The sequence below is a fragment of the Stegostoma tigrinum genome, chromosome 8, assembly GCF_030684315.1.
Source record: "Stegostoma tigrinum isolate sSteTig4 chromosome 8, sSteTig4.hap1, whole genome shotgun sequence".
Taxonomy (NCBI): domain Eukaryota; kingdom Metazoa; phylum Chordata; class Chondrichthyes; order Orectolobiformes; family Stegostomatidae; genus Stegostoma; species Stegostoma tigrinum.
This window is the reverse complement of record NC_081361.1, coordinates 63615950-63633049: the sequence shown is the minus strand read 5'-3', so window position 1 is coordinate 63633049 and position 17100 is coordinate 63615950. Positions and strand designations below refer to the sequence as shown.

Genomic DNA, 17100 nt, shown 5'->3' with positions numbered 1-17100 from the left:
GTTGCGGTCCTTAAAGAACTTGGACATCTGGGATGTGCGGGAGTGGAATGTCTTATCGTGGGAGCAGATGCGGCGGAGGAATTGGGAATAGGGGATGGAATTTTTGCAGGAGGGTGGGTGGGAGGAGGTGTATCCTAGGTAGCTGTGGGAGTCGGTGGGCTTGAAATGGACATCAGTTACAAGCTGGTTGCCTGAGATGGAGACTGAGAGGTCCAGGAAGGTGAGGGATGTGCTGGAGATGGCCCAGGTGAACTGAAGGTTGGGGTGGAAGGTGTTGGTGAAGTGGATGAACTGTTCGAGCTCCTCTGGGGAGCAAGAGGCGGCGCCGATACAGTCATCAATGTACCGGAGGAAGAGGTGGGGTTTGGGGCCTGTGTAGGTGCGGAAGAGGGACTGTTCCACGTAACCTACAAAGAGGCAGGCGCCGCCTCTTGCTCCCCAGAGGAGCTTGATGTCCAAGTTCTTCAAGGACCGCAACTTTCCCCCCACAGTGATCGAGAACGCCCTTGACCGCGTCTCCCGTATTTCCCGCAACATATCCCTCACACCCCGCCCCCGCCACAACCGCCCCAAGAGGATCCCCCTCGTTCTCACACACCACCCTACCAACCTCCGGATACAACGCATTATCCTCCGACACTTCCGCCATTTACAATCCGACCCCACCACCCAAGACATTTTTCCATCCCCTCCCCTGTCTGCTTTCCGGAGAGACCACTCTCTCCGTGACTCCCTTGTTCGCTCCACACTGCCCTCCAACCCCACCACACCCGGCACCTTCCCCTGCAACCGCAGGAAATGCTACACTTGTCCCCACACCTCCTCCCTCACCCCCATCCCAGGCCCCAAGATGACATTCCACATTAAGCAGAGGTTCACCTGCACATCTGCCAATGTGGTATACTGCATCCACTGTACCCGGTGCGGCTTCCTCTACATTGGGGAAACCAAGCGGAGGCTTGGGGACCGCTTTGCAGAACACCTCCGCTCAGTTCGCAACAAACAACTGCACCTCCCAGTCGCAAACCATTTCCACTCCCCCTCCCATTCCCTAGATGACATGTCCATCATGGGCCTCCTGCACTGCCACAATGATGCCACCCGAAGGTTGCAGGAACAGCAACTCATATTCCGCCTGGGAACCCTGCAGCCATATGGTATCAATGTGGACTTCACCAGTTTCAAAATCTCCCCTTCCCCCACTGCACCACACAACCAGCCCAGCTCTTCCCCCCAACCCACTGCATCCCAAAACCAGTCCAACCTGTCTCTGCCTCCCTAACCGGTTCTTCCTCTCACCCATCCCTTCCTCCCACCCCAAGCCGCACCCCCAACTACCTACTAACCTCATCCCACCTCCTTGACCTGTCCGTCTTCCCTGGACTGACCTATCCCCTCCCTACCTCCCCACCTACACTCTCTCCAACTATCTTCTTTACTCTCCATCTTCGGTCCGCCTCCCCCTCTCTCCCTATTTATTCCAGTTCGCTCTCTCCATCCCCCTCTCTGATGAAGGGTCTAGGCCCGAAACGTCAGCTTTTGTGCTCCTGAGATGCTGCTTGGCCTGCTGTGTTCATCCAGCCTCACATTTTATTATCTTGGAATTCTCCAGCATCTGCAGTTCCCATTATCTCTCTTGATATTGGTAGGACTTGTCTTTATTTAAACAGCATTCCAGTGGAACTTAGACCAGCTAGGGAGTGGTTAGTCATCGAAAGGTGAATTGTTGGTTTGGTCATAAATTTTGTTAATTCATTCATTGTCGAGTGAAATAAATAGTTTCTTCTCCCTTACAAAGTGGAGATCTGTGATGTTCTTTCTTTTAACCACTATTTTGATAGCTTATGAGGGAAAAGGCGAGCTTCTCTGGGTGTTTTGCAGGTAATTATTAAAAGGGAACCTCTAATCCCATCATAGCAGATTGGGGCTTGTGTTTTGATTCAACTATCAGAGGGGTTTGGCTATTCCCGTTGTAACAAAAACAACTCCCCTCTGATTTCCAATACCTGTCCATCATCTACAAGGCACAAGGAGTGTGATGAAATACCTTCCACTTGCCTAAATGAGTGCATCTCCAAAAACGCAAGAGGCTTGATACCATTCAGGACATAGAAACCCGCTGATTAACACCACATCCACAACCATTCAGCCCCTCCATCACTGCTGCTTGGGACAGTATATAGCAACTGCAGAAATTGCTCAGTCAGCACCCTCCAAACCCGTGTTTCTGACCACCTCAAAGTACTTGGGGAGCAGATACATGGGAACAACAGTTCTGCGGATTCTCTGCCAAGCCACTCTCCATCCTGACTTGAAATGAGACCAGCGTTCCTTCATTATTTCTCGGTTAAAATCCCTGAACTTCTTCCCCAACAGCACTTACTGTCTACCTATACTAAATGGATTACAGCAGTTAAGGAAACAACGCCAATACCTTCTCAAGGGTGACTGGAATAGAAACAAGTGCTGGCCTAGCCAGTAACACCCACATCCATGAATGAATTTTACAAAAGCTAAGTTCTAAAACTTTCTTTATAACATTAGAGATATGATTGCTCCTTTGAACTTTATAGAGGCGCACCGGGCCTCCCGTGAACTGGAATAAGACCGTAAGACATAGGAGTGCAAGTAAAGCTCTTCAGCCCATCGAGTCCACTCCGCCATTTGATCATGGCTGATGGGCATTTCAACTCCACTTCCCTGCCCTCTCCCTACTGCCCTTAATTCCTTGCGAGATCAAAATATACACCATCCAGGACATAGAAACCTGCTGATTAACACCATATTCATTCAGTCCCTCCATCACTGCTGCTAAATATATCAGAATAAAACCATCGTCTCTTTGACAATCTCTCCAGTCTAACTTAAAAAGTCCCATCTCCAGCTGCCAGAAATTTCTCACCCCTGTATCACTGCCAACAGCTCTACCTTGTTTTTAAATTCCTGTCGACTGCCTTCGTTAACATCCCCACCCTGATCCCTACCATCAGACTTGTTATGCACCTGGCTTTGGCCGACAGCCTTCCTAGTACGTATCGAATCCCTATCCATGCTAGCAGCCTTACTTTGCTTTTCATTCCTGTTGATGGCCTTCTCCAACAGCTCTATCCTATTCCTTCCTGACAAATTTCTTATTCTCCTGATTTTGGGTGACTGTCTTCCCCTCACATGCCCGATCTCTACACATGCCACAGCCTTACTCTCCATCCTAACCTCTGTTAATAGCCTTCAACATTCACTGTGCATCAGTTTTCTGCTATTAAAAAGGTATCTCTTCAAATATTAGGACAAGCTAAAAAAAAAATGACATCTGATACAAGAGGCCACAATTAGACTTCACCCTCTATTATTTCAATAAGATATAAATTGCTTTCAGCTAAAATCCTAATTCAGGATACTATCAAAAGTTGTGAACACATCTCAAATTCCACCTTGGTCAAAACAAATTGGATAGTGCATCAGGCCTTCACCAAGACTGGTTGCATTGCAAAACTAGAAATCGTATAAATTACTGAAACTCTCCCATTAAATATCTATTAAACCATAATAAATAACTCCTTTCATCATTAGCGCATATTGATAGTCATGTGCACCACATTCTGGAAGCAATGCAACAATTGGCCACACCCTCCAAATCGCCAATTACCATACTTGGAAGGACACAGGCATGAAGCACATGAGAACACCATTGCATTTAAAACCTCTCCAATGCTCACAGAACTTTTTTGTCCTTCCTTCACTTTCAGAGAATTAAAAAACTGGACGTCTGTTCCTAACAGCAACGTAGGATGCTTCTACAACTGCTGAACTAGAGTGGTTAAGGCAGCTCACAACACCTTCTCTAGTAATTAAGGATGGCCAACCAATCCTTCCCACATCATCCTCTGACATTTCCACCATGTGCAATCTGACCCCACTACCAAAGACATTTTTCCCTCCCCACCCTTATCTGCTTTCTGGAGGGACCACTCACTCTGCGACTCCCCTGTCCGCTCCACACGCCCCTCCAACCCCACCTCATCCGGCACTTTTCCCTGCAACTGATGCAAGTGCTTCACCTGCCCCTAAACCATCCCCTCACCCCCATCCCAGGCCCTAAGAATACTTTCCACATCCAACAGATGTTCACCTGCACATCTGCTCATGCGGTATAATGTACCCACTGTTCCCCTTGTGGTCTCCTCGACATCAGGGAAACCAAGCAGAGGCTTGGGGGCCACTTTGAGGAACACCTACACTCAGTTCACAACAAACAACTACACCTCCCAGTCAGGAACCATTTCAACTCCCCGTCCCATTCCTCAGACAAACACGTCCATTCTGGGCCGCCTACATTGCCACAATGATGCCACCCGAAAGTTGCAGGAACAGCACCTCATATTCCACTTGGGAACCCTACAGCCCAATGGTATCAATGTGGACTTCACAAGCTTCAAAATCTTCCCTCCCCCAAAAGCATCCCAAAACCAGCCCAGCTAGTCTCCACCTCCCTAACCATTCCTCCCACCTCAAGCCCTGCATCCATCTCCTACCTACCAACCTCATCCCGCCTCCTTGACCTGTCTGTCCTCCCTGGACTGACATATCCTCTCCCTAACTCCCCACCTACATTCACCTTCACTGGCTCCACTTCCACCTCTTTGACCCATCTCCTCTCACCCTATCTTCTCCTTCACCCATCTTCTATCCGCCTCACCCTATTTATTTCAGAATTCCCTTCCCCGCTGCCATTTCCGTTGAAGGTTCTCGACCTGAAACATCAAACTTTTCTGCTCCTCTGATGCTGTTTGGCCTGCTGTATTCATCCAGCTCTATACTGTGTTAACTCAATTCCTTCCCACTATTGCTCACAACAAATATGAAATTAGGGAGAGCAAGTAAAACATTGGGGCTTGTCCATTCAAATGTTTGTGAATTTCTAACAGTACGATAAGGTACAATTACTAATAAACAACACCTCGGCCATGAAAAAGATTAAACTAATACCTTCATATTTAATTGTTGATGAAGAATATGAAAAATATCATCTTTTATGTTTCTCTTTCCCCTCTATTTTATTTGCGCTGGTAATTTCACATTTAACTGAACAGCCTAAATTACACTTGCAGGTTTCGAAAGTGCACCTCAGTGAAGATTTCTCAATCTGCCTGCTTGGAAAGGCACATTCTTGCTTAGTGTGTTCACACTGGTCCCAGATCCCCAGTAGATGGTGTAGTACTGTTTCAGAATCCCAACCATTACTCATGCTCAAAAAGGTCTACAAAATGTCTGCAGGCAATTGTAAAGAACACGAACTATAAACACAATTCACTCACCACTGGCCACAAAATCTGTGCCCATGACTCCTGGCTCCTACAGAGACATATTAGCTTATACTATTTTCATACCACCAATGAAACAAGGTGAATAATTATTTCAAAGCTACACATTAAATATGGAAAAAACATTTTGTGGTGTAAATTTCATCGCCATTGCTGGTTGCACAATCTCTTTAGCATTTTACAGTTGTACTGTTTTTTGTATAATATGTTATGGGCCAGTGTGAAGTGATGTGGAACACTATCTTGTTTGGAATATATTGTATAACTTTAGTGATTTGCGCCAGTGGTTCAACCACGTGTTTTGAACTATACGGCCAGGAAAATCACATTTTTTTGGGGCTGACCAATAGCCACAGGTAGCAGTGGCTGTTCTCAGTATTGTTCAGATAGAGCAAGTACAGAAATATAGTCATACAACAAAGACAAAGATGAAACATAAAACACAGAAAATTGAAGCAGGAGTAGGCCACTTGGGCTTTCAACATGTTCGTAGCTTATGGCCAACTCAGCATCTTATTTTCACTTCGTCTCCATGCAGCCTTCAGAACACAAAGAATCCTTTGTGAATGTTTTAGTCTCAACCACAGATTTCCATAGACTCATCATCCCACCCACCCTCATTCTTCAAAACCCCTGTCAGTATAAAATTATTGAAAATAGGCGCAGGGTAGGCCCTTCAGCCCTTCAAGCCTGCACCACCATTCAATATGATTAAAGCTGATCTTGCAGTTTCAGTGTACCATTTCACACCTTGATCCTTTTAAATGCTCGGGCCACATCCAGTTCCTTTGTGAATATACCCAACGAACTGGCCCCAACAGCTTCCTGTGTGAGAGAATTCCACTGGTTCACAACTCTGAGTGAAGAAATTGTTCATCATCTCAGTCCTGAATGGCTTACCCCTTATTCTTAGACTGTGACCCCAAGTACTGGACTTCCCCAACATCGGGAACATTCTTCCCACACCTCGCCTGTCCAGTCCGATCAGGATTTCATATGTTTCCATGAGATCCCCCATCACTGTTCTAAATTCGAGTGAGTACAAGCCCAGTCAATCCAGTCTTCCTTCTTATGTCCGCCCCAGCGATCAGTCTGTTGAACATTTGCTGGACTCACTCAAAAGCAAGAATGTCTTTCCTCACACTAGGAGGCCACAACGGCACACAATACTCACAGTCTGGCCTCGCCATGGCCCGGTGTCAGTGCAGCAAAACATTCCTACACCTATAGTCAAAACCTTTCACAAAAAAAAAGGCCAGCATGCCATTAACATTGCTCACCCCTGCTGCACCTGCAAGCCAACCTTCAGCAACTGTTCCATCATGACACCCGGGTCTTGTTCCACCTCACATTTTCCTGAACTACCACCATTCAGATCATGATCTGCCCTTGTTTTTTTTGCCACCAAAACAGAACCTCACATTTATTCACCTTATATTGCATGTGGCAAGTGTTCACCCCACTCTGCCAATCTGTCCAAGTCACCCTGCAGTCTCTTAACACTCTCCTCACAGCACACACTGCCATCCAACTTCGTGTCATCCGCAAATTTTGAGATATGGCATTCAATTCCTTGGTCCAAATGGTTTATGTATATTGTGAACAGTAGCAAACACTGTGGCACCTGACTCGTCACTGCCTGCCACTCTGTAAGGACCCATTTATTCCTACTCTCATCTTCCTGTCTGCCAACCAGTTCTCCATCCACATCAATACATTACCTCCAATACCATGAACTTTAATTCTGCTTACTAACCTTTTCCGTGAAACCTTGTCCAAAGCCATTTGAAAGTCTAGATACACAAAATCCACTGATTCATCCTTGTCCACTCCACTGGTCACATCCTCAAAACAGTTCCAGAAGATTTGCTCAGTATGATTTCCCTTCAGTGAATCCATGCTGATTTGGCCTAATCCTGTCACCACTTGCCAAATGCTCAGTTATTACACTTTTAATATGTAACCGTCGCATTTTCCCCACCACCGATGACAAGCTAACCAGCCTATCGGCGCCTGTTTTTTCTCTCCCTCCTTTTTTAAAAGTTGGGCTATATTAGCCACCCTCCAGTCCACTGAGACTCTTCCAGAGTGTACAGAATGTTGCAAATGATCACCAATGCGCCCAATATTTCTCAGACCACGTTTTGGAATACTTTGTGGGGCGGGGAGGAGGGGGGGGAGGGGGGGGGGGGGGTGCGGGAATGTCGTTAGGCCCTGAGGGTGTTTGGTGTTTACACTCCCAAACATTCCAGGTCTCTCTTCATACATCAGTCCTGCCATTCTAAAAATCTGTCTGGCAAATCTTTGTTGCACTCCTTCCATAACCAGAACATCCTTCCTCAGATGAGGAGGTCAAGCTGCATGTAATATTTCAGGCATGGTTGCACCAAGTCATGTGTAATTACACTAAGACATTGTTGCTCCAGTCCCTGAACCCTCTCACTATGAAAGCCAACACAGCATTCACCTTCTTTACCATCTGCAAGCTTACTTACACTGACAAACGTACAAGGAAACCCAGGTCTCCTTCCACCAAAGTTGGTCAGATAATGACCTACCTTCCTGTTTTTGCTCCCACAGCAAATAAACTCACATTTATCTAAATTATACTTAATCTGCTACTATTTGTCCACTCACTAAGCTTTCCAAATCATACCCAAGTATCTCTGCATCTCCTCACACTTCACCTTCCCACCCAGCTTTGTGCTGTATGCAAACTTAGAGATATTACACTTAGCTCCATTATCCAAATATAATATATCATTTGGCCCATTGTACTTGTGGGGGCTATTGGAGAAAAACAAACAAACTAATTAGTCCCATTCAGAGATATTAAGAACTGCCAATGCTGCCGTCTGAGATAACACAGTGTGGAGCTGGAGGAACACAGCAGGCCAAGCAGCAGAGGAGCAGCAAAGCTGACATTTCAGGTGGGAACACTTCATTTATCTATTCTTACCCTATTGCCTGCAACTTGAACTTTTTCTTCAAATATATATGCAATTCCCTTCAAAATCATCAATGAATGTGCTCTGTAACATTTACAAAACAGACACAATGTTCCAGCTCAATTTTAAAACTGATTCGCATCTCCCTGCTGGGTCCTTTTCCAGTTATCCTAAATTTGTCAATTTGCCAGTGAAAACTATTTCTGCTTGTTCAAACATCAAAACTGGTCATTATTTCAGGGCCCCCATTAAATCTCCCCTGGATTTCTCTATCCAAGGAAACAATTATGCCTTTGAGTATCTGCCTATATTTAAAGTGCTTCACGCAATTCTAATAAATCTTCACACCATCTCAAATGCCTCAATATTTTTCTTCAAGTTTCCTGCCTCTGACCAGACAAGACTAGAAGTAGGAATGGGAGTAGAAGTAGGAATGGGAGTAGGCGGTCTGCCCTGTCAAGCCTGCTTTGCCATTCAATAGGATCATAGCTGATCTGATATTCATCAAGTCCACTTTCCAGCATTTCCCCCTGTAACTCTCTAATCCCCTACTGATCAAGAATCCATTTATCTCAGCCTTAAATATATTCAAGGATGCTGCCTCCACAGTTCTGTGTGACATGGAGTTCTGAAGTCTCTGAACTCTCAAAGAAATTCTTTCTCATGTCATTCTTAAAATGGTACCCCTTTATTCTGAAGCTCAACCTACTAGTCCTAGACTCTCAACTGTAACTTATTCATCATAATTTTCACCTGGACGTTGAATGCACATGCCACTAATACAAAATCCTACTACTTAACATTTGAGCTTTTTGTATATAAATATTCCTTATAACAGTTCAGAGGTCATGGCCACAACAGTCAAGAAGCCATGGTACGATTCATTCCAGGGGCTCATGAATGGTGCTGATCGTCTATTGTAACTATATAATCTCAACCTAAAATGCAGGGTATTCAGGGTTGGAATTTGTTAAAACAAAAATAGCATTCTAAAAAGTGAATGCTGAATCACAAAATCTAATCAAACAGGCAAACAAAACATTAGTTTTTAAAGAGAAGTGAGAAAGTGGAGTGCCATTTCAGTTACAAAAACTTACAGTTAGTTTGTATTCCCTGTGACGAAGATCCAAGATACTTTGTCATGTGTGAGGAATTTATTATTTGAAACCACTAATCTCTACCTCATCATCATCTTTCTCAAACACACCAGAATTCCATATCACTTTGCACCAAGTTTAAGGAATGTCTTATTCATGAAAGATGCATGATTTTGTTACAAAGTGGAGGCTGACCTCTCTCTGATAATTAAAGCCAAAACACCCAGAGAGGAGTATCTTGCTCTATAATCTGTGAAAAGGAGTGTGAGAAGGGGCATAATCTATTTTTTCAGCAACTTCTTGCAGTTAAGTGGAATCATCCCTTGACACTCACTTTACAGATCAACAAGTAACACTTTATTCATCCAACTCAAACAGTGAACGGACTAACTAAATTATTAACAAACCGAATAAAGTCCTTCTAACTACTAACTATTCCAGGATAAAACAAGGTTCTAATGGTACGATGTTCCAATAAATGCAAGTCCCACTTATATAAAACAAAAATAATAACAATAGAATTTGGTCTCTTAAAATTACTGCCAGTTTACATGTCTTCCCCAATGTTCTTCTCTGTCGAATTCGTGTGTCAGGAATATTAACGACTTGTGCCGTAGCTACCTTTGATTTAGATGATGCTTTCTCTAAAACTTAGAGAGGACCATGAGAACTAGCAATTCTCTGAAGACCTGAGAGCTGTTAATGCATACAGATGGCAGTCTGCCCTCCTGTCTTTGCCGAACTGCCCCTTTTATACCCTTGACGATGTATCAATTTCCTTGCAATAATGTTGTTAAAAGCATCAGATTTAAACTTAATTGGTTTGTGGTATCTGGGTGCCTGGTTCAAATTCATTGGTTAAATTCTAAACTTGATGTCAGGCTAACAAAACAAAAAAGCTGCTTGGCCTGCTGACTGTACTTCCTTTTGATAAAAATGTTTCAGTTCAGATGCTCTGTGCACCTATAAACCCACAAACTGCTGTCTTTTTGAATTTCAAAGCCTGGAAAAAAACAAAATATTTTAAAAAGGGACCACACACTGCTTCCCCCCACATCGACACTTTGCAAACACCAGATTGTAACATTCCACCTTCTAATCCACAAATACTTGTTCCAAATTCACAATAATCTACATAGATTTTATTATTGTTTATTGAACTAGTGGCATGTGCTTTTGGTTTGTGTCAATGAGGGGGTTTAATGATTGGCTTATAAGTATTCTCATACTTTTTTAAAATAGTATGAGAGGGGTAGCCCAGAGGGTATGAAGAGAAATTTGTTTGTGGATGAGAGTTTGCTCGCTGAGCTGGAAGGTTCGTTTTCAGACGTTTCGTCACCATTCTAGGTAACATCATCAGTGAGCCTCCGACGAAGCGCTGGTGTTATGTCCCGCTTTCTGTTTATCTGCTGAGGATTCCTTGGGTTGGTGATGTCATTTCCTGTTCTTTTTCTCAGGGGATGGTCGGTTGGCTCCAAATCAATGTGTTTGTTGATGGAGTTCCGGTTGGAATGCCATGCTTCTAGGAATTCTCGTGCGTGTCTCTGTTTGGCTTGTCTTAGGATGGATGTGTTGTTCCCATCAAAGTGGTGTCCTTCCTCATCTGTATGTAAGGATATCCTTACATACAGATGAGGAAGGACACCACTTTGATGGGGACAACACATCCATCCTAGGACAAGCCAAACAGAGACACGCACGAGAATTCCTAGAAGCATGGCATTCCAAACGGAATTCCATCAACAAACACATTGATTTGGAGCCAACCTACCATCCCCTGAGAAAAAGAACAGGAAATGACATCACCAACCCAAGGAATCCTCAGCAGATAAACAGAAAGCGGGACATAACACCAGCGCTTCGTCGGAGGCTCACTGATGATGTTACCTAGAATGGTGACGAAACGTCTGAAAACGAACCTTCCAGCTCAGCGAGAAAACTCACATCCAGAACCTCAACCTGAGCTACAAATCTTCTCAAAACTCGCCAAATTTGTTTGTATTTGAAGAGCTTTACAAGTGGATGGAGTAAACATTGATGAGCATTACATTGCTTTCTGATTAAAAGAATTAGGCTTTTTGTTTACGGTTAAACCATTTAGCTTTGCAGTTCACGTAAATTCTGGTGTATCAAACAGTTTTTCCTTGAAAAGGAACTGGTTCAGCAAAGTTAATTTACCTCAAAGTAGGATTATTAGTTTGAACTAGAAGTTCGAGACTAGAAGTGTTTGAATAGTCTCTTCAGGGTGCTAACCAAAATTACCAAAGTCTAAGCTCAGCTATGTGACTTATCAAGAAAAAGATGATTAAACTATCAAGTATGGGAATTAAAAACAAGCTGTTAAGCCTACAGATTTGTTCAAAAAGCAAACGCTCTCTGGTGTTCAAATACTGTAAACAGATGATGGTGGGATCAAAGGAATTGTAACTTGACTTATCCTCTGAAATCTTTCCCACCGGTTAGATTTATAAATAGATTGGTTTATTTTCTTTTCTCATCCGTAATTGAATTTCTGCTTTATTGTTCAAACCAAATCTGTACCACTGCGGTTTGTGTTTCAGTGAAAGGCCATCTCAATAAATTTTTAGACAGTCTATCATGCCAGATTTCAGTCTAGAATCTGACTAATAATATCAGCTGGGATCACACTACTTTTTCTTGCTTAGGAGACTGTCTTAAAGAGTGAAATCATGACTACAATCCATTTGGCAAGCTTAACAGTAATTTCATACTTATATAATTATTTGTCAATACAATGAGGAAGGCCCACAATAGTTGATCACATGGAAGCTGGATGCCAACATGAACTACCTCTGTTTTGCCTGGCGTTTTTATCATTGCTTGACTAAAGCCCAATCAGAGGTAGCTCATGTTGGCATCCAGCTTCCAATTGATGGTCAACTGTTATGGATCTCCTCCATTGTACTGACAAATAATTGCATAAAAGTATGAAATTTTAAAATGTTAACTGATTTTTTTTCTTCACAGATGCTGCCAGACCTCCTCAGCTTTACCAGCAACTTCTGTTTTTGATCCTGATTGGTTTTCCTAAATAAAACCAATCTGCACTTGCTAGAAATATAGTTAATTGATTTTAGCTAGAAAACAATTTGCAAATGCTTTTACAGAAATGTTTCAAGAAAATGTTAAAATCATAAACCATGATAACTTTGTCAGGCAGATAAGCACAAAGGAATAAGAACCGGAATAAGAACCAAACTCAGGAGAAGACCTTGCAAGGAAAGATAATACCTTGTCTATATTGCATCTTTGATGACTCAAAGACAACCAAAAGCAAATGCAGTAAAATATTTTGGAAGAATAGACACACTTGCAATAAGGGAAAGATGACTGCCAAAACTTACAAATAGCAATGAGATATCCAACCAGGTAAATGTGTTTTAGTAATGTCAGTTGAGGGATTGTGGGCAAAACCTTAGGAGAATTCCTTTACCCTTTGTTTACATTCATCTTAGATGGCAGGTGGGAAATCAGTTTCATATCTGATCAGAAAAATGGCACCACCAATCGTGCAGCATTTCTTAGTTTTGTATTTCAGTCTGGATTACACTTCAAATCTCTGGAGTGGCATCTGAGCCCACAATCTTTCAACTGAAGATGATAACACAGGCACTAGGCCAATTCAGAGCAGCAACTGATTCAAATTACTCAGCCTGAAGATGAGAGAATTTTGTGAAAATTCAGCCATCTGGGGTAGAAAAGTATTAAATTGGTAAAAATCTGAGACTCAACATGATACAAACACTGTCATTTATGGTTTTACTGTGATGTTTCCACCCTCCTCTCTCATTCATCCGCAGGACAGCCCAAGCCCCTACCTCACCACGGAGGCCCAATCCTTTCAACGGCCACGGACTATCCATTGGTCCCTGGAAACTGTCTTGTAATTTGGGCTTTCAAATCTGCCAACTGACCAACTGTCAGGGAAGCCATGTGGCAGGGTGATGAAAAATAAAGTCAAGTAAAATGGAAATCCTAATGAATTTCTACTTTAATTCAACAGATTCCAATACACAGCACTTTGTAAAACTCGACTACGTTGGAGTTTCCCAACTGCAGACACAGAACCAGTTCTCTCCCTGCTTTCCTTTAAATATAGGGGCCGAACGGACTGTTGGATGATAAATTTGAACATCAACTCACCAAAAAGTTAAGGAAAGTGCTAAACCTGCCCCTATACCTGCCCCCTCACCGCCATCCCAGGCACCAAGAAAACCTTCCACATCAAACAGATGTTCACCTGCACATCTTCTAATGTGATATACTGTATCCGCTGTTCCTTATGTGGCTTCCTCCACATCAGGGAAACCAAGTGGAGGCTTGAAGACTGCTTTGCAGAACATCTACACTCAGTTCACAACAAATGACTGTACTCCCAGTCACAAACCACTTGAACACCCCTCCGACTCCTTAAACGTCATGTCCATCCTGAGCTTCCTCAAGTGCCACAATGTTGCCACCCAAAGGTTGCACCAACAGCACCTCATATTCCGCTTGGGAACCCTGCAGCCCAAATGGTATCCATGTGCCCTTCACAAGCTTGAAAATCTCCCCTCCACCGAGCACATTCCAAAACCAGCCTAGCTCATCCCCACTTCCCTAACCTCTCAGTTCTATCTCTCACCTATCCACTACTCCCACGTCAACCTTCACCCCACCTCCTACCTACCAGCCACAGCCCGCCTCCTCGATCTGTCCATCTTCCCTGGAGTAACCAACCCCCACCCAAACTCCTCACCTTTACTGGCTCCATTCCCGCCTCTTAGACCTGTCTGTTTCCTCTCCACCTATCTTCTCCTCTGTCCACCCTCCATCCGCCTCTCACTCTCTCCCTATTTATTTCAGAATCCCCTTTCCCTCCCCCATTTCTGAAGAAGGGTCCAGACCTGAAACGTCAGCCTTCCTGCTCCTCTGATGCTGCTCGGCCTGCTGTGTTCATCAAGGTCTACACCTTGTTATTTCAGTCTTGTATGCAATTTTGGTCTCCTTGTCTGAGGAGATATATTTCTGCTACTGAGGGGCTCCAATGAAGGTTCACCAGACTGATTCCCGGGATGCTAGGATTGACATATGAAGAAAGATTGAACTGACCAGGCTTGTACTCACTGGAATTTACAAGTGTGAAACATATAAACACAAAGATCTCAATGCGACTGGATAAGCCAGATGTGGGAAGAATGTTCTTGATGTTGGCTAAGTCCAGAACGCAGGGTCATAGTGAACAATTTCTTCACTCAGAGTTGTGAACCAGTGGAATTCTCTCACACAGGAAGCTGTTGGGGCTAGTTTGTTAAATATATTCAAGAGGGAGCGGCACATGGCCCTTATGACTAATGGGATTAACAGATATGGAGACAAAGTGCAAGTGGTATACTGAAATTGCATGATCAGCTGCAATCATACTTAATGATGGTGCAGGCTTGAAGGGCCAAATGGTCTACTCCTGTACCTATTTTCTATGTCCGCACACAAAATAAACATCCAGTGCTCTCATTCATCATTATGCTCCATTTTATTTTCACAGCAACTTCATTGATACACAAACATTCGTCTTTAGCACCAAAATGTCTTTTAATACAACTGTTATAACATAATTTCACCAAAAATAATCCAGAAGCCAATATTCACTGCTGATGCAGTTTACAACAACCAAATACACTTACCCTGAGATGCAAAGTATGACGAAGAATGGTTTCTTCTAATGCATGAATCCACTGTTCCCTCTCATCAGCATCACGAGCTGTGAAAACACACAAAGTAGTGAAACTTGCTAACAATTAAATAAAGCCAATGAAAACACTACTGTTATAACTGTCTGAACTGACCTTTATTTACAATTCAGTCCATTTGTAACTTGAGCTTGAATAAATATTTGGCCTTTGAAATAGGCATTTATTCCAAGAAAGTCTAGTCCAGGTTGCTGAAATTTCCCCTGATAGATCTTTCATCCAAATGTATCATGAAACGTTCAGCAATGGCCTTATTTCAGACCTACAGTCATTCAAGCTCCATATCCTTTGTGTAATCAAAGCACCTTTTATGGGCCTCTCCATCCTGGTAACCCGAACTTGATTCTTGCTCAAACTCTTAACTATTTCTTTATTATATTTGGATTAATTTTCTGCAATAGATTCATTGCCTGTTAGCCTTCACTTCCATCAACCTCAACTTAACGTCCAAAACTTCAATCCATATATTCTTTGTCACACCAAACTTACACACACACACACAACACACACACACACACCACTGCTCTCCTTTCTCCCTTAATATTGTACTGAATTATAAATATCCACAACGCTCCATGATCACAGCGCACCCAATCTTTACAAATTTGCAAATCTTGTGTTTCCCCCTCCTGCAGAACACCCCCACCCCCTCAACGCTGACCTGCTGTTCATTTCTCATAATTTAGATGCACTACTAGCAATAAAACCCTTCCTTTAAGAAACTCAACCAACCTTCATAAAACTTTGCTATAACCTTCATTTTAACTATGCTTCAAAAGTTGCATCAGCTCCATTGTCTCCTTAGCAGCATGAAAATGTCTATGTAAATGAAGGCTGCTACGGGAAACAAATCTCAATGACATAGTTAACTTAAATGAACAATACAGAAAATTAACTTGTTTGAATTTGAACAACGTTTACAATCTCTATTTGCACAACAGCTGTTTAGATTTGTTCTCCCCAAGACCAGGGTCCAATAATCTCCAATGCACAAAACACACATCCTTCAAATTCTTTCCAACATTTCCTGAAAGCAGTTGAAATAGACACCTGCATCAAATAAAGAAAATGCATCTGTACAGAACTTTCTCGAGCTCTTATAGTGCAGAGGTATTGCCCCTATCTCTGGGCCAGGACTCCAGTTCAAACTTCCAGAGGTACATAACAACATGGCTGAAGTGGTGGATTAGAAATGTACACATTCATATTCTACGTATACATTGCACCCTCCAGTGCTCTTCTGGTAAATCTGCAAACTCAATGTGTTAACAAGACTAGTTGCATGCCAAACAAGCTAAATAGCTATTGAAAGACAGAACTAAGCGATCCCACACACCAATGGATCAGACCAAAGCTCTGCAGTCCTGCCACATCCAGTCGTGAATGACGGTGGACAATTAAACTCACAGGAGGGAGCAGCCCCATGAATATCCCCATCTCCAAATGAGGGAAGAGACCAGACCTTCAGAGTAAAAGACAAAGCTGAAGCATTCTAAGCAATCTTCTGCCAGATGTGCCGGGCAGGTGATCCATCTCAACCTCCTCCAGTGGTACCCAGCGTCAGCCAACTCAATTCACTCCATGTGATATCAAGAAACGGTTGGAGGTGCAGGCTACTGCAAAAGACTCTGACAATTTTCTGGAAACAGTCCTGAAGGCTTGTCCTCCAGAACTTGGTACATCTCAAGCCAAGCTGTTCTACTACTTCTGCAACACTGGCATCTATACAACAAAGTGGAAAATTGCCCAGCTACGTCCTCTACGTCAAATGCAGGAGAAATTCAACCCAACCATTATACCCCCAATCTACTCACAATCATCAGTAAAGTGATGGAAGCATTGTTAATGACAGCCATCTAGCAGCATCTGCTCAGCAATGACATGCTCAATTACCCCCAGTTTGGGTTCCATCAGAACCACTCAGCTCCTGACCTCATTACAGCCTTGGTTCAAACAGGGACAAAAGAGCTAAATTCCAAAAACT

The 17100-nt window shown here is 43.2% G+C and overlaps 1 protein-coding gene across 7 annotated transcripts in view; it reads right to left on the bottom strand.

The window, feature by feature from the left end:
• Positions 1 to 17100, bottom strand: part of osbpl9 (oxysterol binding protein-like 9) — a 188751-nt gene that overhangs the window by 106353 nt on the left and 65298 nt on the right. For all 7 annotated transcript variants that reach the window (XM_048539058.2, XM_048539063.2, XM_059647940.1 and 4 more), the window contains exon 4: positions 15051 to 15127. In XM_048539058.2, coding sequence (XP_048395015.1) covers positions 15051 to 15127 — 77 coding nt within the window. The remainder of the gene's footprint in view (positions 1 to 15050; positions 15128 to 17100) is intronic.